This window comes from Chiloscyllium plagiosum, chromosome 11, assembly GCF_004010195.1.
Source record: "Chiloscyllium plagiosum isolate BGI_BamShark_2017 chromosome 11, ASM401019v2, whole genome shotgun sequence".
In the NCBI taxonomy this organism is placed as follows: Eukaryota; Metazoa; Chordata; class Chondrichthyes; order Orectolobiformes; family Hemiscylliidae; genus Chiloscyllium; species Chiloscyllium plagiosum.
In genome coordinates this window covers 54781439-54807669 of record NC_057720.1, presented here as the reverse complement: position 1 = coordinate 54807669, position 26231 = coordinate 54781439, and the positions used below count along the sequence as shown (strand labels likewise).

The 26231-nt window shown below is 40.0% G+C and overlaps 1 protein-coding gene across 1 annotated transcript in view; it reads right to left on the bottom strand.

Annotated features, from left to right (window-relative positions):
* Positions 1-25128, bottom strand: part of LOC122554402 (retinoid isomerohydrolase-like) — a 46286-nt gene extending 21158 nt beyond the window's left edge. Inside the window, exons 1-5 of the mRNA XM_043699368.1 lie at positions 24904-25128; positions 24711-24793; positions 17617-17767; positions 16584-16691; positions 8500-8641 (exon numbers count right to left, since the gene is read on the bottom strand). Coding sequence (XP_043555303.1) covers positions 8500-8641; positions 16584-16691; positions 17617-17767; positions 24711-24793; positions 24904-24914 — 495 coding nt within the window. The 5' untranslated portion in view covers positions 24915-25128. The remainder of the gene's footprint in view (positions 1-8499; positions 8642-16583; positions 16692-17616; positions 17768-24710; positions 24794-24903) is intronic.
* Between the last annotated feature and the right edge of the window lie 1103 nt (positions 25129-26231).

The following is a 26231-nucleotide window of genomic DNA, read 5'->3' as shown; positions in this document are numbered from 1 at the left end:
AAAGCAAATCAGAGCAGGACGTATACACTTAATGGATCGATCCTGAGGAATGTTGCTGAACAAAGAGACCTTGGAGTGCAGGTTCATAGCTCCTTGAGTTGCAGATAGATAGGATCGTGAAGAAGGCTTTTGGTATACTTTCCTTTATTGGTCAGAGCATTGGGTATAGGAGATGGGAGGTCATGTTGTGGCTGTACAAATCATTGGTTAGGCCACTTTTGGAATATTGTGTGCAATTCTGGTCTCTTTCCTAACGGAAGGAAGTTGTGAAACTTGAAAGGATTCAGACAAGATTTACAAGGACGGTGCCAGGGTTGGAGAGTTTGAGCTATAGGGAAAGGCTGATTAAGCTGGAGCTGTTTTCCCTGGAGGCTGAGGGGTGATGTTATAGAGATTTATAAAATCATGAGGGGCATGTATAAGGTCTTTTCCCTGAGGCATAGGTTTTGGGTGAGCATGGAAAAATATAAAAGGGACCTAAGCGGCAACTTTTTCGCACAGGGTGGAGCGTTTATGGAATGAGTTGCCAGAGAAAGTGGCGGAGGCCAGTACAATTACAGCATTTAAAAGGCATCTGGATGGGTATATAGATAGGAAGGATTTAGAGGGATATGGGACAAGTACTGGAAAATGGAAATAATTAGCTTAGGATATCTGGTCAGCATGGACGAGTTGGGCTGAAGGGTCTGTTTCCATGCTGTACATCTCTATGTGGACGAGACAGGTAAAGAAGGTGGTTTCCTTCCCTAAAGGACATTAATCTAATCAATATGTTCAAGTACAGAGTCTACTTACTTCAGCACAAACTGGCCTGGAGACTGACATTATACATTTGCTCATAAAAATTGAAAATAGGCTGAAAATGACTCCATAGTCAATTAATCAATGTTGAGAGATTCAGGACACATTCAAGAAGGAATTGCTTGTTTCAGAAATCAAGGATACTGCAAGGAAGAAACTATCAGGTCCAACACAGCAGATACTTTTCATGAAAGGCATTCAAGTGATTAAACATTCCCCGATGATGTTATGACAGGAAATTGCTGTTTCAGCAGGAAAGAGGTCCTTGGTAAAGCAAATTCAGGAGATTAAGTGTCCTCCAGACAATATAATGGACAAGTTGACTGATTCAACAGAAACAATGTCCTCCACAAAGGACGTCAAAGAGATAAAAGGTCCTCTATTTTAAAAGGGACTTAAAGATCTGACGTGGTCAAGAACAGAGTCAAGGTCAACAGTCCTCCAGCAAAAGATTATCAGTCTAATTTTAAAGAAAAGATTTTCTGGAGGAATGGGGAAACCACCCTGTTGCCTAAACTTGTGAAGTCAGAAAACTGGCAGGGGACGGATTGGGGTAAATAAGCTAGAGTTTGCTGGATTAGGGGAGATGTATAACATGCTACGATCTGAAGGGATAATACTGAGAAGTGCATTTGGCTGCACTCAACTGGATGATCCCATAAATGGGGAGAAAATCTCTGGATCTTGAAGAAGATCTAGCATTTAAATCTTGCCATTGTCTCTGTAACAATGTTTATCATACCATTGTAACTTGTACCTTATTGCTAAATACAATAAATTGCCATCTTGTTTAAACTAAGAGTCTCTTCTTGTTTGACAAAGTAGTGGTTTTCCTTTGCTACTGGACAAAGCAGACTCTGTAGATCCCAAATGTAAAAGATTGATGGTGGCAACAAATCTATGGTGATGTAGAGTCCAATTAGGTCATACAACATGATGGAGCAGTGGTGAAGATTTATAATTCAACAAGTACTTTGGTGACTGAATTACTGAGCCTTGGGTACCTGAACACATTCTCACACCTGTCTTTCAGACAATATCTTCCATTAGCTGCCACCTCAAGTATCAAGTACATTTCTGATCAGTTGCAAGATGGAAATTTGGCTTCAGCATGGTTGAAAGGACCAACCATAGCAGCATGCATCAAATTATTCACCTTGGTTTTGCAATCCAATGTTATAAATTATTTTTACTCATCACCAAATACTTTATCCGGTCTTCTTGTGAAGGGCTTTCAGTCCAACTTGTCCATGCCAACCAGATATCCCAACCCAATCTAGTCCCACCTGCCAGCACCTGGCCCATATCCTTCCAAACCCTTCCTATTCATATACCTATCCAGATGCCTTTTAAATGTTGCAATCATACTAGCCTCCACCACTTCCTCTGGCAGCTCATTCCAAACATGTACCGCCCTCTAGGTGAAAAAGTTCCCCTCTCACCCTAAACCAATGCCCTCTAGTTCTGGATTGCCCCACCCCAGGAAAAAGACTTTGTCTATTTATCCTATCCATGCCCGTCATGATTTTATAAACCTCTATAAGGTCACCCCTCAGCCTCTGACACTCCAGAGAAAACAGCCCCAGTCTGTTCAGCCTCTCCCTATAGCTCAAATCCTCCAAGCGTATGGTTGGATTTTGCATATGAGCCAGGAGAAACACTTCTGAACAATGAAGACAAACTGTTTTGCCATTGGATATTGTTATCACTAAAGAAAAATGGCAATGGCCTTGGCTTTCTCAGCATTATTCTAGATAATTTTAACTAAGTTGATGCTTGCATTGACCAGTATCTCCTAGAGAAATATAATGATTCAACAGCTGACATATTCGAATCACTACCACAAATATATTATGTTAACCATGTAACACAATAATATCTCAAAAGCAAAGCATAATTACCAGCTTAATGTTCAAGATATTGTGTCAATTGCCAGCAAAGAAACACCAGCGAAAAGGAGTGCTACAACCTTTGCATAAATGACTGGCACAATGGGTTACAGGACCATGCAACACCATCTATTACACAATTGACAAAGAAATTGAATAGGACCATAACACTGAAAAACACAGCACTAATTGAGCAGGTATCTTGTTTAAGATTCAAGATTTGGCTCTGTTTTGTACATAGGCAAAAGCGAGGACTGCAGAAATGCCTTTTGAAAGGCATTAAAAAGAGTTTACTTAGGTTTCACCTGAGCTTTATAACATTCTTCAAACTCATAAAATCCCAACTTGCATTTCTCCAAAATATTAACCTCTTCCGCAGGTAACTGTTATAACTGCAAACTACTAATCTGATATACAAGATATATTGAATTGAACATGGCAAGTTTGCAGATGATACCAAAAGTGGAGGTGTAGTGAACAGTGAAGAAGGTTACCTCAGAATACAACAAGACTTTGATCAGATGGGCCAAAGAATGGCAGATGGCATTTAATTTAGATAAATGTGTGCCACATTTTGGAAAGGCAAATCAGGGCAGGACTTCTACACTTTAATGGTTGAATAAAGAGAATGCTGTTGAATAAAGAGAACTTGGAATGCAGGTTTAGAGATCCTTGAAAGTGGAGTCACAGGTAGACAGGATAGTGAAGAAGGTGTTTGGTACACTTGCATTAATTGGTCAATGTATTGAGTATAGGAGTTGGGAGGCCATGTACAGCTGTACAGGATATTGGTTAAGCCACTTTTGGAATACTGTGTTTAATTCTGGTCTCCCTGCTATAAAAAGGATGTTGTAAAACCTGGAACGATTCAGAAAAAATTTACAAGGATGTTGGCAGGGTTGGAGTGTTTGAGCTACAGGGAGAGGCTGAATAGACTGGGGCCAGTTTCCCTGGAGTGTCGAGGCATGGGATAACCTTATAGAGATTTATAAAATCATGAGGGGCATGGATATGGTGAATGGCAAAGGTCTTTTTCCTGGGCTGGGACAATCCAGAACTAGAGGCATAGGTTTAAGGTGAGAGGAGAAAGATTTAACAAAAACCTAAGAGGCAAATTTTTCACACAGAGGGTAGTGTGTGTATTGAATGAGCTGCAAGAGGAGGTGGTGGGGGCTGGTACAATTACAACATTTAAAAAGCATCTGGATGGGTATATGAATAGGAAGGGTTTTGAGGAATATGGGCCAAATGTTGACAAATGGGACTAGATCAATTTAGGATATCTGGTTGGCATGGATGAATTGGACTGAAGGGTCTGTTTCCATGCTGTACAACACTATAAATTAGCTTTATTGTCACATGCACTCAAACGAATATAGTTTAAAGTTTATAAGTCGCCACTTATAGCACTGTCTAAAGTACAGAGTGCCTAGGTAGAATCCTTAGTTACAGAATAGAGAAAAGAAGTTACATAACAGCTATATACAGTATAACCACCAGTCAGAAAAACAAGGGTTAAAAAGGCAAACATCACAGCAAACAGAGAGCACCAAGTTAAGTCATATAGCGCTGTCAGCCTGCTCTACTATTTGCAATTCCTAAGTTCCTGAAGCAATCGAGGTCCATACACAGGAAGACTTGAATGACACTCAGGTTTGGCTGATAAGTAGCAAGTAACATTCACAACATACAAGTGCCAGGCAAAGACCATCTCCAATAAGAACAAGTTTAACCATTGCCTCTTGACATTCTATGATCTTGCTAAATCCCACTAAATTAACATTCTGGTGGTTACCAATGACCAAATGCTGAAATGGAATTATCACATAATTACCATGACTGTGAGAACAGGTCAGAGGCTAGGGATCCTGCAGCAAGTAATTCACCTCCTGACTCCCCAAAGCCTGCCCACTATCAATAATGCACAAGTCAGGAGTGTGATGGAATATGCTACACTTGCCTGGATGGGTGAAGTTCCAACAACACTCAAGAAGCTTGATGCCATCAGGACAAAGAAGCTTGCTTGATTGTTACCACATTCTCAAACATTCACTCTCTCCCTCGATGCACATAATAGCTGCAGTGTGTACCAGATGCATTGCAGAACTTCAACAAGGTTCCTCGAACAGTACCTTCCTAACTTATGACCACTTCTGTTTAGAAAGACAAACACATCAGATACCTGGGAACACCACCATCTGCAAATTCCCCTCCAAGCCAGTCACCACCTTGACTTGGAAATATATCAAAGCAGCAACTCACCATTCCTTTCTCAAGAGCAGTTAGGAATGGACAATAAATGTTGGCCCAGCCACTGAAGGCTAGATCCTGTGAATGAATAAAAAAACCTCATGGCTCATATTTGACCTCAATTTTGGCTTGATCCTATTTCGCTTGATTTCTCCAAGATTACTTGAATTTATCAATCTCAGCCTTGAATAACTCAGTGACTGCATATTCACAACCCTCTAGGGTGAAGAATTCCAAAATTCACAATCTTTGAATGAAGAAATTCTTATTTATCTAAGTCCTAAATGATCAATCCATTATTCTGGAACTATAGCTGCTTGATCTGGACTCTCCATCTAGGCGAAATATCCTCTCAGCATCTATCCTGTCATGTCTCATCAAAACCTATTGGCCCAAATTTTCCAATGGCCAGAGAGTCACTGCAGCAGCACAGATTGGAGCTGCCTGTTGGTTGCATGCAGAAATCCTGATGCACCTGACTCCATGGAAATTGCCCAGCAAACTGATCAATCAAATGGATAATTACTGTGCATCTGGCAAAAATAATTCCCTTAAATTTGGAGAGTTCAGAGGGTTTGAACCTTAAATGTAAACCTTAAATGTAATCTAGGTAATATTATGAGGATTAAAACCTGCTCAAACTTCTGGGCAGCTTTAAACTGAGCCTCCAACTCACCATTGATGCCCCCAGACCCCTAATACCTCTGAACTCGATACCCCTCCCTGACCTGACATGCTGCACACACATCCCTTCTCTCTTTACTCCTCACCTGTGCCACACCTGACACTTACCCAACCTGACCCCTTGATATATCTTAAGACCCCATCAACTCACCTGGCATATTAATACCCTCACTCTCTTGGCACGCTAACTGCTTTTGTGTCATCCACATAATTTACTGCTTTACCTCACTTAGTATTGTTAAAGAACTTGGATCTATTATATAGGATAATAAGCAAGTCCTATTATGCTAATGAATAGTATATGTCACTCGTGATGCCTGCTGATTCATATGGAACTCAGATTGAGCCTACATGGTTCTATTAATGCTCTCTCCTACCAATTATGCATATAGGATAAATAGCTAATAAAAAAAAATCATCCTCCAGATCCTCGATGTGATCTCACAAAACATTACTCTTAATAACCTTCATCTAAGTCATTATTATAGCTGTTAGTAGCTAGGTACCAGCATTGATCTTTGCAGCACTCCACAACTTACATTATACCAATTTGAAAATACCCTGCGTATCCTTATTCTGGATTTCTCCACTTTCACCAATCCTGTACCCTCACTAATTATTACCCTAACCTCATGAACCCTTATCATTCAAATCTGAGGGAACCGCACAAAAGCTAGACCTCACTGAGAATTCTAGGCCAGAAGTTGCTGCATCGTGGGATTATGAAATTGATATTTAATCAGTAGCAGCAATTATGTTTAAAAGCTTAATTGCAACTGAGTTTAATTAAACCCTTGTAACTAACCTTGCTGGGCATGTGATTAACTGTTGAGATGCTCAGTGGTGGTTTTCCTGTGCTGGAGAAGAACTTCTAATAGAACTGTTGATGTTGCTTCCCACAATGGATCAGCTAAATTTTGGTGGTTTATTAGAAATCAACAGAATTTGAAGTCACCCTGAAATCATAATGTTGTGGCCTCTGGTGACAAAATGAACTAAATACCGAGGTAGCTGTACAATGCTTAGCATAGCAAGGGACAAAGTAAAGTGACTCCAGAGAGGTCAGAAGTATATTAAAACCAAACCATTTCCCAGTAAAGTGTTTAAAGTCTAGGAAATGAATGCAGATAAACAAAGCTTAAATAGTGAAAGAAGCTGACATCCTACTTCATAAGGTTGTTGCATTTGTAAGAAAGCTAATAGGTTAACAAATTAATCACAAATATAAGCAGACTGGAAAATAACATCATGATTTAATTAAGGTATTTAAAATGACAAAAAAAAATTACATCAGGTAGCTTCAGAGAAATAATTCTTTGGGAAAGGAGAATCCAGAACAAAGGATTAAATGATTATCAGAGCTCAAACATCCAGGGATGAAATTAGGAAGCTCTTTTATTTTCCACATAAAATATACGAGCAATCTAGAACTCCCTTTGCAAAAGGAGATTCTGAGATTGACTGACTTTTATGAGGCTAATATATGGATCAAAGAATTTGAGGTAAAGATCAAACATAGAATATAGAATAGCAGAACAGTTTTGAGGGGCTGAATGGACTGCTCCTTTTCCTATCTTCCAAACAACAATAATGTCATGTTTTGTTAACTGTGGTGCTACTGTTCTACACAAGAATGATTATTAAGATGGTTTGATGATGCATACAGCAAAATCTTCTAAAATGCTAATGTGCAGCAAAGACAAGTGAATGTTAAAACGAACAGAACAAGTAATTGAATTCTATAGCGTATCAAAAGAATTTGAGGGTCTAGATAACTCAGTGAGTGAATAAAGAGAATATAACGACTATAAAGATGAACCACCCTCATCTTAATCAGCAGTCAGCTTTAACCCACACAACAGGGATCATTCATTAATCATTTACATGTGACTCCAGAAAAATTGCAGTTTAGTTGGCTCTGAAAAATGTCATGGCAAAGATAAGCACACGTTGTTATAATCCAATTCTACAAAATGACTATTTCTGAAGTCTTAGGATCTTTATCTGAGGAGCCCACAGAGGTCAATTTAAAAACATTTGAATTGGCAGCTCTGTATGACCACCATGCATAGGAGAAATAGGCCATTCAGCCCATTTCAATAAGATCATGGCTGGTCACCATTTAGAAATGCCAGTTGAAGTCAAAATAGTTGCAGGAACTTCATTTCAATTTTTCCTCTTTCAGGCAACGGCCTGCTGAAAAATAAAAGTGGAACCAATTTAGTATTGGTTCAAATTCCCACGAAAAATGGAGACATATCCAGTACTAAGTTGAATATTATTATATCTGTTCTGAGTAAGCAATGAAGTTGAATTTACATCCCTGTGTGTTTTCTATGAGTGAGAATATGACCGGAGATTGTCCTTTACAAAAACCTTTTCATTTGAACAGGATTAACTCTCTAACACCAGTGCCATGATAATTGCTTCCGGATCTGGAATGCATAAAGCTAATGATTTTATTAAGAGGATAGCAACGCAGTGCCAGTGCCACAATATAGCAATATTGTGAGTCATGCTGTTCTTTGTACAATAAATCAATGCAGATTAATGAATGCTTTAAGTTAAGCAATTTCACATCTGACTCACATAGATAGGTGAAAAAACATTTTTCATTCCCTCCTTCTCAATTGAAGATTTCAAAGGTAAAATAACATTCAATTTATGCAGTACTAAAGCAAAAGTAATTGATGCACTTATTGTACCTCTGATGGGAAGATAGTGAAGTAAAACCATTTCATGTTACAACTATGTGATAATTATTCAACTGATTTGGAGTGCAATATATGAAAAAAATTTTACAACACCAGAATGACATGCTTACTGCATTCATTATGAATGCCCTAATTCACAGCAACATATTATAAGCAGTAACCTTTTGTATTGTTTCCAGTGTTTCTGGATTGATCTTTGTGATGTAGTTGGTTTCAGTGCAGGCATAATAATCTTCTCCAATGGGATACACATTTACCAGAGCATTGTCAGTGATTTCAATACCTTCGAAATAGGAAAAAAATCTGAAAAGAACAGAAATAAAACGTGTAAAAAAAGACATAGGCAAACATTACGATTAGAAAATTCTGGATTAAACACATTTATCTCAGAAATGTCCTGTTGCAAGGCAACCGGAATTCTCAATAAGGACCTACTCATGAAGAACAATTGGGATTGAATTCAAGACAAAGCTTATTTTCTTGGAAATGTTTTGTAAAACAGTAAAATTCTATTGTCTCACCATTTAAGTTTGAGAATGTATAACATGTCTGGCTGGTTGTATGATCGTGCAAGGAATGATTGTTAATATGTAATAATGCCCAGGAGGTAGCATATGATGGACCAGGTGAAATCACAGTGTCAAGTACAAACATGAAGCTTTATTGTTAAGGTCCTCAGATTTACTTTCTTAAATATCTAGATATGAAGCAAGAAAGGTGCTCACCAGAACAAAAAAAGGAAATACGAGACTTAACAAAGAATTGTTAACAAAGAATTGATACTAGCGATCTGAAATAAAACACAAATACCTGGCAAAACTCAGCAAGTTTGACAGAATCACGTCACTCTTCACAAGGTTAGCTTGTAAGAGTGACAAGTGATGCTGAAAACAAAAAAATCTATATTTGTATTAATGACCTAACAGAGTTTGTAAAGACTCACAGGCAATACAAGCAGAAAGGCACTGATATTCCTGACCAAAATCCTGGTGGGCTGATGACTACATCATCAAAACAACTGGGATTTGCAGTAAAAGTGCAAGAGAATCCTAATGTCCATGATAATTAACCCCATGGAAGGTCTGAAGTGACACCAAAATGCCCAGTAGTAAGTGGGGACGAACTGGAGAAAAGAGGAACCACTTCCTGGCCTTCTTCTAGCATAGAGAGCATATTAATCCAGAGTAGTGTCAAGCTTAACATGGAGGCTCAAGAATGTGATGGAACAGAGGCTGACTGGAAGAAAATGAACTGCAGACTACATGTGAGAAGTAGAGAGAGAGAAAAAATCAATTGCAGTCGACCTACATGTGAGCATGTGAATTAGGAACAAATTTGACCTTTCAAGCCTGTTCTGCCTCAATACAATTTCTTTCCTAACTTTTAACTCCCCAGAGAGTCAAAAATCTATCCACCTTTGCATTAAAAATATTCAATAACCTGGTCTGCTAATGATCTCTCATGAAAAGAGTTTCACAGACTTGTGTGCTTCTAAGAAAAGAAGTGTCCTTATCTCTGTTAAATGGAATATCCCTTATCTTTATATTGGTCCAAATTTCTCCCATAAGAGGAAACATTCTTTCAGCACACAACTTGTCAAGTTTCCTCGGAGTCCTATATGTTATAATAAACTCTGGAGAACTGGAGAATAACCAACATTGTTCCTTTTTTATGAACAGCAACAGGAATAATTCTGGAATTTACACGGAGCTTTGTGTCAGTTGTAGGGAAATTATTGGAGAAGAGCCTCACTAACTTGATTAAGTGTTTTGAGGAAATGACAAAGATAATTGATTGGGGGGCGCAGTTAATGTTTTCTGTTTGGACTTTATCAAATCTGACATGGTTCCTTATGGTGAGCTGATATAAAGTTGAATTAACATGGGATTTGCAGTGAACTAGTAAGGTGGATACAGAACTGGTTTAGTCATAGAAGACAGCAATGGAAGGATGTTATTCTGACTGGATATCAGTAACCAGTAATGTACTGCATGGATCAGTGCTGGGACGCCTGTTGTTTGTAATATATATGAGTGATTTGGAGGAGAATGTAGGTGACTTGATTAGTAAGATTGCACAAGAGTATTGCCAGAGGATACAGCAAGCTATAAATAGACTGGAAACTTGGGGAGAGAAATGGCAGGTGGAATTTAATTCAGACAAATATGAGGTGATGCATTTTGGAAGATCAAATGCAGGAGCGACGTATACAATAAATGACAGAACCTTAACAGTATCAACATACAGTGGGATTTAGGCATACTGGTCAACAGCTCCCTGACAATGGTAACACAAGTGAATAAATGTGGGCACAAAGGCTTGCCCTCATTGGGTCGGATATAAAAATTGGCAAGTCATTTTGCAGCTGTATAGAACTTTAGTTAGGCCACATTTGGAGTTTTGTGTACGGTTCTGGTTGCCATACTAAGAAGGATGTGGAGGCTTTGAAGAAGGTACAGCAAGGGTTTACCAGGATGCTGCCAGATTTGGCGGGCATTAGCTATGAGGAGAGATTAGAGAAACTTGGTTTGTTTTCACTTCAACATCAAAGGGTGAGGGGTGACCTGAAAAACGTTTACGAAATTATGAGAGGCATAGATAGAATGAATAGTCAGTCTTTTTTCCCAGACTAGAAATGTCAATCGCTAGGGGAGACAGGTTTAAGGTAAAATGGAGAAAGTTTAATAGAGATGTGAGAGGCAAGATGTGAGAGGGTGGTAAGTGCCTGGAATGTGCTGCCAGAGGAAATGGTGGAGGCTGATACAATAGCAATATTTTAGCGGCATCTTGACAGATCTACAAATCGGCACGGAATAGAGATATATGGACTGTGTAGAGGCAAAAGGTTTTCAGTTCAGAAAGAGATCATATGTTGGCACAAACTTGGTGGGCCAAAGAGCCTGTTCCTTTACTGTACTGATCTTAATTCTTTGTTCCTTCTTCCCTGCTTCTGTCCTCAATGTCTGTATTTATGAAAACTAAAGTCCCACATGCATTGTTACTTACTCTCTCAATGAGTGAGATTCATAGATACAATAATTCATTCACATGATTCACCAGGTCCTTATCACTTCAGCTAAATTATGTCAGTTCACACTTCTTTGTATTAAATTCTACTCAACAGTTATTTGGCCATTCTGCTAGTCCATATCCTTTTGTAGGAGAAAGTGAGGACTGCAGATGCTGGAGATCAGAGTCAAAAGATGTGGTGCTGGAAAAGCCCAGCAGTTCAGGCAGCCTCTGAGGAGCAACAGAGACGACGTTTTGGGCAAAGGCCCTTCGTCAGGAATGTGAGGGGAGCCCAAGGAGGGCTGAGAGATAAATAGTAGGAGGGTGGAGCTGGGGGAAAGGTAGGTTGGAAGGCGATAGATAGATGAAGGTGGGGGCTGATGGTGATAGGTTGGAGGGAAGGGTGGAGTGGATAGGTGGGAAAGAAGATGGACAGTTTAAGAGGGCGATGCCCAGTTAGAGGGTTGGATCTGGGATACGGGAGGGGTGAAATTGACATTGATGCTGTGTGGTTGGATGTTCCCAAGGCGGAAGAAGAGGTGTTCTTCCTCCAGGCGTCGGGTGGCTTGGATTTGGCAGTGGAGGAGGCCCAAGACTTATATGTCCTTGGTGGAGTGGGAGAAGGCGTTGATGCGGTTGGGGGGAGGGCGTTGTTGTGGGTTCAGGTTTTACACCTCTTGCGGCGGCAAGGGAAGGTGCCAGAAGTGGAGGGTGGGTTGCTGGGGGGCAAGGACCTAAAGAGGGAGTTACAGAGGGAATGGTCTCTGTGGAATGCTGAAAGGGAGGGAGGGAAATATATCTCTGGTTGTGAGATCTGACTGTAGGTGGTAGAAATGGCAGAGGATGATGCGTTGTATGTGGAAATTGGTGGAGTGGAAGGTGAGGACTTGGGGAGTTCTATCATTGTTGCAGTTGAAGGGGTGTGGTTCAAGGGTGGAGGTGTGGGAAGTGGAACAGATGTGCTAGATGGCATTGTTGATCACATGGGAGGGAAAATTGTGGTCCTTGAAGTAGGAGACCATTTCCGGCGACTGACTGAACACAAATCCATTTCTGGTGACCGACTCAACAGTCATCTACTTCAATACCACCAACTCCCACAGCTAACTGGACTATACCTCCTCCCACTCCCCCTCCTGTAAAACCCTTATCCCTTACTCCTAAATCCTCTGCCTTCACCGCATCTGGTCCCAGGAGGAGCAATTCCACTCGAGAATATCCCAGATGGCCTCCTGCTTCAAGGACCGCAATTTCTCCTCCCATGTGGTCAACAATGCCCTCCAGTGCATCCCCTCCACTTCCTGCACCTCGACCCTTGAACCCCACCCCTCCAACTGCAACAAGGATAGAATGCCCTGGTCCTCACTTTTCACCCCACCAATATCCGGATACAAGGATCATCCTCTGCCATTTCCGCCACCTACAGTCAGATCCCACCACCAGAGACACATTTCCCTCCCTCCCCCCCCTTTCAGCATTCTGCAGAGACCATTCCCTCTGCGACTCTCTTATTAGGTCCACACTGCCTCCCCACCAACACACCCTCCACTCCCGGCACCTTCCCTTGCCACCGCAAGAGGTGTAAACCTGCGTCCACACATCCCCCCCTCACTTCCATCCAAGGCCCCAAAGGATCCTTCCACATCCGGCAGAGATTTTCTTGCACATCCAAATACCTCATCTATTGTGACCATTGCTCTCGATGTGGTCTCCTCTACATTGGGGAGACAGGACGCTAACTTGTGGAACTCTTCAGAGAATGTCTCTGGGACACATGCACCAAACAACCCACCACCCTGTGGCCAACTACCTCAACTCCCCCTCCCACTCCACCAAGAACATGCAAGTCCTGGGTCTCCTCCACTGTCAAATTCAAGCTACCCAACACCTGGAGGAAGGACACCTCATCTTCCAACTTGGGACCCCCCAACCACACAGAATCAATGTTGATTTCACCAATTTCCTAATGTCCCTTCTCCCCACCTTATCCCAGGTGCAACCCTCCAATTTGGCACTGCCCTCTTGAACTGTCTTACCATCTTCCTTCCCACCTATCTGCTCTACCTTCCATTCCAACCTATCACAATCAATCCACACCTTCATCTACCTATCGCCTTCCAAGCTACTTTCCCCCAACCCCCTCCTATTTATCTATCAGGCCCCATGAGCTCCCTCCACATTCCTGATGATGGGCTTATGCCCGAAACGTCGGCACTCTGCTCCCCTGATGCTGCTTGACCCTATGTGCTTTTCTAGTGTCACACTTTTTGACTCTATATCCTCTTGTAGTCAACTGCTATTCTCCTCATTGCTTGGGCATCTCAAAGTTTGTCAGAAAATGTTAAAATTTTACACTGTATTCCAAAATCGGAGTCATTTATAAAGCAATGTTCTTTGCATTGATGTTTGAGGAACACCACTGTTTCACATCCTCCAGTCTAAAAAACAACCATTTAGCACAACTTACTCTTTTCTGTTCTTGAAATAATATTTTATCTAAACTGCTATGGTCCTCCTATTTCATGCACCTCAGTTTTGTTCTTATTTGTTCAACATTTTATGGGCTATGTCAAGCTCTTTCTTAAATGTCACATAACAATATCTATTACATTTTCTTCTTCAACCTCTTCTGTTGCTTCTTCAAGTATTTCAATTTGATTCATCTTAGCAGAATTTCTCTTTAATAAATCCACACTTGTTTATCCCAAGAGGTTACGCAATTCAGCCTGTGATAAGGCATGAGAAGAGTATGCAAATAGTGATTCAAGGATGCTGCCACAACAGATGTGAAATCCCTCAACATTAATCATGCAAAGTGGGGAAACTCTCACTGTAAATGGCAACACCAACTGTAGACAGGGATTCACACACACAGCAACACGTGGTTTCCGAAGTTCCAAAGCAGAAGTCAGTCCTGTAAACAATCCATCAGCAGAAATTTTCCCCATATGGCAAGGACAACTTCCGACATGGCACTTGTGACAAACCTTTAGACATGAAAAGGAGGATTTAATAATGGGAAATAAGAAAATAGCCAAGGCACCGAACAGGTATTTTGTGTTGGTCTTCACAGTGGAGGATATGAGAAACATGCCAGTAATTAACTAAGGTAGGTGAGGACCTAGAAATGAGAATTATCACAAAAAAGGTAATGTTGGGTAAGCGAATGGAGCTAAAGATAGACAAGTCTCCTGGCCCTGATGGAATGCATCCTAGGATACGAAAAGATGTGGCGGGAGAAATAGCAAATGCGCTTGTGGTAATTTCTCAAAATTCGCTGATCTCTGGGGCAGTTCCAGCAGATTGGAAAACAGCATGTGTGACATCACTGTTTAAAAAAGGAGGTAGACAAAAGGTGGGGAATTATAGTTGGGTTAGCTTAACTTCTGTAGTGGGGAAAATTGCTTTAATCTGTCATCAAGGAAGAAATAGCAAGATATCTAGATAGAAATTGTCCCATTGGGCAGACGCAGCATGGATTCATGAAAGGCAAGTCATGTTTAATTCTATGAAGACAATATGAGCACAGTGAACAATGGTGACCCAGTAGATGTGTGTATCTGGATTTCCAAAAGGCATTCGACAAGGTGCCGTACAAAAGGCTGCTGCATAAAATAAAGGTGCACGGTGTTACGGGCAATATATTAGCATGGATTGAGAATTAGTTGACTAACAGGAAGCAAAGAGTAGGGATAAATGAATGCTTTTCTGGTTGGCAGTGAGTAGTGGTGTGCCTCAGGGATCAGTGTTGGGATTGCAATTATTCACAATTTTCAAAGATGATTTGGAGTTGGGGACCACGTGCAGTCTGTCAAAGTTTGTGGATGATATTAAGATGAATGCAGAGGACTAAGTGAGTTTACAAAGTTCTGATAGATGGAGTACAATGTTGATAAATGTGAGGTCATCCATTTTGGTAGGCATAATAGTAAAAAGAACTGTTATTTGAATGGAAAAATAATGCAGCATGTTGCATGAATCACACAAGATTGGTTTGCAGGTGCATAAGACAATTAAGAAGGCCAATGGAATTTTGTTCTTCATTGCTAGAGAGATCGAGTTTAAAAACAGTGAGGTTATGTTATAGCTGTATAGGGTGTGGGTGAAACCACACTTGCATGCAGATTTGTCTCTTTACTTGAGAAAGGATGTACTGGCATTAGAGGGGGTACAGAGGAGCTTTGCTAGGTTGATTTATGAGGAGAGATTATATTAATTGGAATTTAGAAGCATGGGGGGGGGGGGGGGAATCTTATAGAAGCATGTAAAATTATGAAGGGAGTAGATAAGATAGAAGTAGGAAGGATGCATCCACTGCTGGGTGAAACTAGAACAAAGGGGCATAGTCTCAACATTAAGGGGAGCAAATTTAGGATGAAATTGAGAAGGAAATTCTTCACCCAGATGGTTGTGAATCTGTGGAATTCCCTGCCTAGTGAAGTAGTTGAGGCTTCCTCATTGAATGTTTTTAAAGCTAAGATAGATTTTTTTTAAAGAGTAAAGGGATTAATGGTTATGGTGAGAGGGTGGATAAGTGGAGCTGAGGCTACGAAAAGATCAGCCATGATCTTATTGAATGTCGGAGCAGGCTTGAGGGGCCAGGTGGCCTACTCCTGCTCCTGGTTCTTATGTTCTTATGTTCAAAATTGCCTTTCCACAGTTGGCTTGATCAGCCATTAAAATAGGTGCAGATGATCGATCTTACTTGACATCAACAATGTTTGTAAGATACATTCTCATCACCTCTACACAACAGAAGGATGTCAACTAACCACTGGCTCTCCTGAATTAACGCAAACCTTTCAGGTACCTGTTGATTTATTTTCCTGACCTAACTCTAATGTTAAACTACTGGCTTGTAGTAATTAGGAATTGTCCTTATACCCTTTCTTGAATAGAGATGTTATATTTGTCTACTTTAATCTTCTGATATCTCCCTAGATTGGAAGATTATGCCAATACTTCTGCTATTTCCATCTCATTTCCCAGGGTACAAGCCATTTGGATCAGATGACAATGCAATGTAATGATGTGCAGTCTTTCTAGTGTATTCTGCTGAGCAATTTTCACCCCATCTATTACTTCTGATATCTCCACGTCTAATGACACTTTGTCAGCTTGATTTTTTTGTTTGTTTTTTTTTCAAAATGGCTGTGCATTTTTCTCATATTTCAGATATTCACATTTTATAAAACAAAGACTTCGAATTAAATAGTAACAAAATTATTTCTACAACCTGGAGAAGATGTTCTTGCATGGATCAGGATAACCAAAAGTACCAAATTCAGTGATTACAATTCGTTTCTCAGTCATGGCCCTTACATAAGCATCAGTTTGAACAAACCTACAAAGCAAACAAAATTCTCTGATGAAGTCTAAATAACTGCAATTTATCAAATCAAGTAATTGGTAATGATGTTGATTAACAAATGTTTAACATTAAATATAATCTTGTCCTCTACTATGCTACTGCAGATATATGCTCATTTGTTTTAAGTGGATTAACAACTGCATTAAAACACTGAACAGCTGAGTGTTTTGTGAAGACAACAAATGTTTATACACAATCACTAACAATAAAAAGAACTGCATTTATATAGAACATTTCAAAGCACTTAATTTCACAGAGCCATAGGGAAAAAAGGAGTGGAGTATAATTCAATAATATTTGAAAGTGTGACCAAAAACTTGGTTAAAGGTGGAATTTAAGGAGAGATTAAGCAGTTGGGGGGAGGGCATTTCTAAGGAGTGGAAAATAATTGGTAAGTAGTTGCTCACATATTCCAAAGACTTTATCGTGCAGAGCTGTATTCAATCCCAATCCCATTCTCTTTATACATTTGTTTTTCAGTCCAGGTTTGCTGGATGACTAGTTAGGAGCAGGAGTATCAATTCTAATCTTTTGCCATCTCCATGCCCTGAGGTATGCCTACCAAATCTTTGGCTGAGGTCATCCAAATTATTAATTATTTAATTAATTAATAATTAAAATGTATTAAGGGTGAAGTTTATCATAATTTGCTTAATTATGGTAGGGCCCTGGGCAATTTTTATGAAGTTAATATTGTGCATGATGCTATTCAGAATGAAATAAAGTAACTTTGTTCCAAAAGAACAAGTCACTTAAACTTATTCAAAATTGGTTCCCACGTTTTTGTGATACTTGTTCACCTCACATTCGTCTAGCAGAATTACTACTGTACTTTCTAAAAGAAATTTGTGGAACTGCTTAACATCACAAAACATGAAATATGTAAATTGTACAATACCGCCTGTAGTAGGTGACTTCTCCATTCTTGAAATCAAATTTGTGAAGAAGAGCTTGTCCGTCAAATAGATGATAAAATGGCTCTGAGCCTATCTCAAATAACCCTGGACCACATCGTAGAAGGCTACCCTTTAACCAGGAAGGAATTGCACCTAGACAGTCAAAAGTACTGATATGAATTAATCAGCATATAATGCTAGATGGTTTTGTTCAACTAGCTGTGATACTATGAAGCATATACACAAACATTGCAGTTGAAGTGCTAACTTGGCTCAGTGGTAGTACTCCTATGAACAAGAAGGGCATGTTTTTAAATCCTTTATTAGCACATAATGTAAGAGGAACAGTGCAGAGGTGTGCTCCAGAACTGGAATTTATAGTCTTTTGAAAAGGAAGTAGCTATTTCTGTCTAAGTATCTGGATGTGGAAAATTACATGGAAACCTTCTGCCAGTTTCTTGGTCAACATATATTCCTTTACCAAAAACAGCATTTGTCGTACCTTTACTACATTGCAGTAATTTTTGTCTGTATAACAATAACAACTAATTGCCTGAGATGGTCTTTACAACAGTAAACATATATACAGCTAATGCAAATTAGAAACAAAATCTGGACTGGATTATTCGTAAGGCTAAAGTAACCATCAAAACAAAACAAAAATCGAAGAACCATAGAATACAAGCTGTGCAAAATCATGAAGCCTTGTGAAACAGTATAAATTTCTCTATGTGGATATAATGATTATAAACATATCTGAACAGCATTAGGAAATCAGTTTCTAAATAATGTTTTAGCTGCATTGCATATTCCTCCAGTTTACAAGGCGCTAAAACCAGCTCCTGCATTTTCTTGTGGGCTTTCTATCAGCAGTCTAGCACCTTCTGCATTGAAAAGGATTCCAGATGTCCAGTTTGTTTGCAATAACACAAAAGGCACATTGGGTAGGTCTGTGTTCAGTTTTCAGCTCGCAGTCATGATTTTTCAAATATAGTTTCAGTCCCCTCTTGCCTTTGTCTTGCTTAATCTTGCTTAACAATCTTGACTGGCTTTTTAGATTTATGGTTCTTTGTTGCATTCTTTCCAGAAACAGTTATCATAAGCTACTGACCTTTACCAACATCTAGGAAGCAAGAAGTGCAGGAGGGGAATAAAAAACATAGAGAAGGAAGAATAAGGCAGCACTAGTTAGCTCATCAAACAGCAGTTCCTCTGAACTATCTACACAAACAGCCACGTAAACCTGATCACCACTCTCTTTACAACCACTGTTGGTAGATTTTCCCAGTAACTAGATATTAGATGGTGAAAGCTTGTTGAGCTTCTGTTACTCGATGGGTGACCTTAAGCTGCTATGTACCTTAAGTAGGTTATAGCAGATGGGTCCAAGAATACTGGACATCTTACCTGGGGAAAGGAGAGCAGAGCAGCTGCCTGTCTCATTAAGCAGAGAATATGTTGCTGTACCTACATCATAGCACTTCCTCTGTCTTGTGCTAAAACAGACAACAGAAGTAAAGCAGAACCCTGGAATCTCAAAGGGAAGATGACAGTCACCTGAACTTGCATGGGAAAATATCGGAGCTGTCAGTGCAGGCAAATCACAGGAAGTGCAGTTGTTGGACTGCTCAGTCAGTGTTGGACAGAATGGTTCTCAAGTTGTATATGAAGCTTTGGCACAGATTGAAATTGAATGCTTCAAAAGTTTGAGCCATTGGGTACAAACTGACTGCAGGCTACCTAGTGCAGCAAACATTTCCTAGCCTATGTCCATAGCTTGGTAGCTTGGGCCCTAATAATTTGCATCTAAAGCTTCTATAGCACACCTCGTATTGGCTGTCATCATCAAATGACCTGGCATGCTTACTACCTGCCCTAACCCCTGCACATGTTCTCCTGGTGATTCTTTGCAGGAAGCCATATTCTCTAGTGTAACATCTAAAGTATACAAAGTTTGTGAGAAGATTTGTAGCTCGGGTGCCCGTTGCTGTGGTTCTGTTCGCCGAGCTGGAAATTTGTGTTGCAAACGTTTCGTTCCCTGTCTAGGTGACATCCTCAGTGCTTGGGAGCCTCCTGTGAAGCGCTTCTGTGGTGTTTCCTCCGGAATTTATAGTGGCCTGTCTCTGCCGCTTCCGGTTGTCAGTTTCAGCTGTCCGCTGTAGTGGCCGGTATATTGGGTCCAGGTCGATGTGTTTGTTGATGGAGTTTGTGGATGAGTGCCATGCTTCTAGGAATTCCCTGGCTGTTCTTTGTTTGGCTTGCCCTATAATGGTAGTGTAGTCCCAGTCGAATTCATGTTGCTTGTTGTCTGAGTGTGTGGCTACTAAGGATAGCTGGTCGTGGCGTTTCGTGGCTAGTTGATGTTCATGGATGCGGATCATTAGCTGTCTTCCTGTTTGTCCTATATAGAGTTTTGTGCAGTCCTTGCATGGGAAAAAACAAAATCCCAAGCACTGAGGATGTCACCTAGACAGGGGACGAAACGTTTGCAACAAAAACTTCCAGCTCGGCGAACAGAACCACAGCATCTAAAGTATACATTTTACCAGTATCTGAAATTGTGCTTGCAAGAATCAGGTTGCATGTTGCTGTATCTTCAGGAAGGCTGCCATTATTATCTTATAGTGGCACAGGTATCTCTACATGTTCAACACCTGGACTGAAAGGGAGACACAAGGGTAGATATATTCATGAAAGAAATCGTTCATAAAAGCAATCAGAATTGGGCATGTGGAGTGCATAAGGTAAAATAGTGTGCAGAGGCTGGTGTTGGACTGGGGTGGACAAAACCAGAAATCACATGACACCAGGTTATAGTCCAACAGGTTTATTTGAAATCATTAGTTTTCGGAGCGTAGTCCCTTTGTCAGGTGAAGTGGTGCGTACTCCCCATGTACACAGCAGATACCTATGTGACTCAGCCAATGTTATCTACCTCATACAGTGCAGGCAAGGATGCCCTGAGGGAGTTACATTGGTGAGACCATGCAGACATTACAACAACAGATGAATGGACACCGTGCACCAAACAGGAATGTTTCCTCCACTTCGGAGAACACTTCAGCGGTCAAGGACATTCAGCCTCCAATCTTTGGGCAAACGTCCTCCAAAGTGTCCTTTGAAATACACAACAATGCAGAATTGCTGAGCAGAAACAGATAGCCAAGTTCCGTACTCATGGAAACTACCTCAACGGTGAACTTGGGTTCATGTTGCAATACATGTGACCCCACCACATTTCTGAATCTTTATAGTCTGCCTTACTGTCCTGTTTAGACACCACCACCTTCATTAATTATTATGCTCTCCTTACCTTAATTAATTTGTACAGTTGTGGATTACTTGTTACTTTAGTTAGACCCTCGGCATGCGACTCTTATACCTCGCATGTTATTGCAGTCATTTGGTTTGTCTCCAGCACCATCGTATTTTTAATTCTGTGTTATTATCTCTCTGACTCGTCTCATCAGATTACAGGTCATCCCTTCGCTTGTTATTCAGCTGTTGTCACTTTATTCACACCACCTGACACTTTTGATCACCTGTAGAGACCTATTATTTGACACTCCACTCGCACCATTTGTATGATACTTTGATCTCTCTGTCCTTGATCTCTCTGCCTATAAATTCTGTGTCTGTATGCCTCTTTCTCACTTCACCTGACAAAGGGGCTACGCTCCAAACGCTTGTGATTTCAAATAAACCTGATGGACTATAACCTGGTGTTGTGTGACTTCTGACAGTGTAAAATGGAAATGAAGAGAGATATGGATAACGTGTGAAGAGACTCAGCATTAACATCTTCTCAGGTATTATGACTTGCCATGATGATGATTGTTTAGTTCTCGTCCATGACAGCCAGCACTTTTTCTTGCATTAAGAGAAGCCACACAGATGGGTGCAGCCTCCTCTGATGGTAGGGTACTAACAAAGTTGCAGGGACTTCACCTACAGGAAAGAAGCATATATTAGTGAGGGTCTTCAGAGATGTGTTGATAATGTGCCTAACATGGTCGGTATTCAATATGTGAGATGTGAGGAAATGTGAGGATGCAGTGATTGCAAAATCTTAAGATGGAGTATTGTGAGTAATGTAAGAAATATGAGCAAAAATAGACTACATAGCCCCTAAGTTCGCTCTGCCAATCGATAAAATCTGACTAACCTGATTCTGGTGTTAACTTCACTAACATGGCTGCCTCCAAAATCTTTGACACATTGTTGATCAACAATTTGCTTAACACAACATTAAATATATCAAATAGGGTCATAGAGATGTACAGCCCGTCCATGCTAACCAGATATCCCAACCCAATCTAGTCCCACTTGCCAGCAAATGACAGAGGGTGTACTGCTCCTTTGGCTTAGAAAATTCCAAAGATTAATCACCCAATGTGGGGAAATTTTTTTTCCCATCTCAGTCTTAAACGAGACCCCAAATTGTGGCCCCTGGTTCCAATCTCGCTCACAGGGGGAAATTTTACTCTCAGCATTCACCCTGTTATATCCCCTTAGAATTCTATACATTTCAATAAGATTACATCTCATTCTTCTCAACTTTAGGGCATTGGCCAACCTGTTCAGCCTTTCTTCATAAGGCAATCCCTTCAACATAGATACCAACCTCACAAACCTTATCTGAACTGCCTCCAATATAAATGTCTCTCCTTCTTAAATAAGAGAATCAAAAATGTACATAGTAATCAAGGTGTAGTCTCGTCAATGTCAAGTAAATTTGTAGCAAAGCTTTCCAATATTTATCCACTAGTGTCTTTGTAATAAGACTAATACTCATAGGATAGAAATAGATAATTTAGTCTTTGAGCTTGTTCAGTCATCCAATTAGAACATGGCTGATCTATTGCCTAGGCTTTGTATAAGTAGACTAGATAGGCTGGGAGCTGAAAATGTGTTGCTGGAAAAGCGCAGCAGGTCAGGCAGCATCCAAGGAACAGGAGAATCTATGTTTCGGGCATAAGCCCTTCTTCAGGAAAGGGCTGGGACTTTATTTCACTGGAGCTTAGGAGGTTGAGCAGTGACCTTATATAGGTTTATAAAATCATGAGGGGCATAGATAAGGTGAATAACAAGGGTCTTTGACCTAGGATAGGGGAGTTCAAAACCAGGGGGGAATATTTTTAAGATGAGAGGAGAAAGTTTTAAAAGGGCATGAGGGACAACCTTTTTCCACAGACAGTGGTTCATGTGTGGGATGAACTGCCAGAGGAAGTGGTGGATGCAGGTACAGTTACAACATTTAAAAGGCATTTGGATAAGTGCATGAATAGGAAAGACCAACTGAGATTAAGATGTACTTCTCCAGAAGGGGATATGATAATCAGATGAGGATGATTGGCAAAGTCCCAAAATGCCATTTTGAAGTTTGATTTGCTAAAGTTGTTAATTCCATTTTACCTGTTATGTAATTATTGGATTAACAACATGTGCCTTTGTGTAACAATGAATATTTGATTTGGATTTCTATTTTGGTTGGAATAAAGGGAAATTTTGTGTTACATCCACAACTGGTACACATATACCTTTAAGAGACATGCTATGATATCACCATGTGACATAATGGCATTAAGATCTCAGCCTGCATCTTAAAAGTGCACCTGGAGCTGAGGGAAACACGCGACAATTTGTAACCAAAATGTTCAGTATTAGCTTAGACAACAGTATCTGTCATTATTACTTTTTGTACTAAAATGCAGAAGCTGAAGCAAACATCTATCAAATCTCTCAGTACTATGCTACCCACATCAGGTTGTTCTAGGAGCTAATGTAAGTATTGCCACAACAGATATAAATACCCTGGGTAAAAACCCTACCACTGCATCTACTGCAGATTTTGAGAGCAATTTAGATGAGAAATATTTCTTTTTATTTACTCTATCAAAGTTTTCATGATTTTGAACACTTGTTGCAATTTTCTGCTTCAAAGGGAATAATTCCAACTCTTCAGTCTCTTAACTGAAATATTTCATCTCCAGTACCATTTTAATAAGTCTCTTCTCTACCATCTACAATGGCTTGGATTCCTGCCTAAATGTGGTCCCCAGAACAGGCGCAGTTCATCAGCTGGACACTAGCCAATTTCAAGGATTATTATTAATTGTTTATTCTATCTTGTTATTTATAGAGCCATACACTTCACATGATTTTTCTATTGCTCCTGCCACCTTCTAAACTTTGACTACACAGATACACTGGTCTCTTGAATCTTGTATTTCCTTAAAGATCATATCATTTGGTTTATATTGTCATTTTTCCCATCAAAATGAAACAATCCACACTCCTGATTTAATCTGCCATATCTGCTCATCTGCAAATTTGGTGCAATCCTTCTCACTGTTTTCTATGCTTCCAAGTAATTATGCCATATGCACCAACATGTGGTTCATAAATTTAGCAAAAAGTAGTGTCTTAACAAAACGCACTGAAGATACCTCTGTATACTTCCCTCAAGCCTCTAAAGAAATATTTGTCACTACTGTTTCCTTTCTGTTCCAAACTCAGTTTTGTATGCATGCAGCCATTGCTCTTTAACTGCATAGAGTTCAATTTTGACAGATATATTATGCATGACTTTATCAAACATGTTTTAAAAGGTGATGCATGCATTAATTCCATTTCCCTCATCAACTCTCTCCATTGTTTCATCTTGGACTCTAAAATATGATTTGCCTTTACTAATATCATATTAACTTTCTTCTATTATTCAATAATTTTCCAAGGGTCAATTAATATTACCCTGGATAAATGTTTCAAGAGTTTTCCCAACTCTGCCTTCAGGCTGGCTCACATGTGGCTTCTGGGTTTATCTCTCTCTTAACCAGGATGAAAAACTTGAAGAAAATGTTTAGGAAATGAAATTGCTCTTCTGCTGGATGTAATCCACAATATTATGAGAAAGCAGGCAGTCATTTTTCTAAAAATCACTGATAAATTAATTTGTGCATTATTGCTGAGCATTAATTTATCAGTTCAAATTTTCTTTGATACAATTGCTAAAGCAAAAGTAGCACAGCAGACATTTCTAGCTCTTAATTTGCAAATTTGACTCTTAAAACAAAGTTAAATAGAAATAACAAACCTCTAACACAGGCTGACAGCGGTTGAGCAGTTTCCTTGACTGTTTCAAACAACTTCCTATAGCCACCACTTGGATGTTCAATTCTGAAAGGTTTTTGTTTTACCAATGAACAAGTTATACTTTGTAGCTTCTTTATAAGTTGTTTTAGAAAAATGCAAATTAATGTCAATTGTTACTGAAAAGTCAAACTTACTGATTTGCCATTGGAGTTGATGTCAATTCCACTTTCAGCAGCGCAAGTCTGTTTCTTTTGCTTTTCACAGGAATTATATAGAGCCATGCTTAGTCGCATTGCAAATTTAAGAGGTTTAAACAAATATTTTGGCCAATTACAGAGTGTGATGAAAACAATAGCTGCTTTCAACTTGCAAATCCAGAAGTTTTATTTTGCTGTTTACAAGTAGCTCTGTGAAGTTCCTTGAAAGACCTCTTCCTCTTTCACAATCAGATTAGGGCAACACAAAGTATATTTGTTGGAGCAGTGATAGCCACTCCTACTGACAGAGAAAGTATTGAAATGGAAAAAGAATCGTTATCTGGGGATGAAATTCAGAGTGGCTCTCAGTGTGACAGCAGGTACTACAAAAAGTCAGTGAAGCAGAACATACTTGAAAACAAATTTAAAAAGAACAAAAGAGAAAACATTCATGTGAAAAGGACACTTGGCTGGACCCCTATAAAAGACTGCATTCTATTTTCCAATATTAAGATCCGTGAGCCTGGCACGTAATACCGATGTCAGCAAACTGGCAACAATGAGACTTCAGGCAAACAACAGCATGATGCAAAGTGACTAAATTGATTAACAAGGGCACAGAGGAGGTTTTTTTCCATTTATGAAAGAGGCAATAGATTATTTTTAAATGTGTCCTTTTCAGGTTTTGTACACGGGGTCTCCTCAAATATGATCTCAATTTACAGGAGTAAAACCAATTCTCAAAATAATTCTAGATTCAGATTAGAACTGATCCATCATGCCAAGATAAAGGAAGGTCTGCACGTAGAGCAAATTGAAATTTCAGCCTTGGTTGGTCCCTTTCTAACCTCCAAGATTATAGATGCAAAACCACACTAGGATTTCAACATGTAATCCAGGCCAATACTTCTGCTTAATATTGATATCGCACTGCATTATCAAAGATGCAGCTTTTTGGTGGCAGTATGACATTGGCCAAGATCACAACAGAGTGGCAGCGCTCCATTTCAGCTGCTGGTCCGGGGCACATCCGCTTGCGTCTGCTTTCTATAATCCCCACTCCATCTCAATTTTGCGCTCTTCCTTTCGCATTTTTTTCCTCTTTGCAAGCCTATTTTGGCACTTTCGCAGAGGAAGAATAGACCCCGCTTCCTGAGCATGTGCAGCTGTGGTGGCAGTCAGCACCTCTTGCCGGGAGTGAGACTTGTGGGAGGTGACAGAGAGGGAGCTCAGCAGGGGGAGGGGAGAGAGGGAGCTCGTCGCAGAGGGAGCTCAGTGCAGGGGGAGGAGAGGGAGCTCAGTGCAGGGGGAAGAGAGGGAGCTCA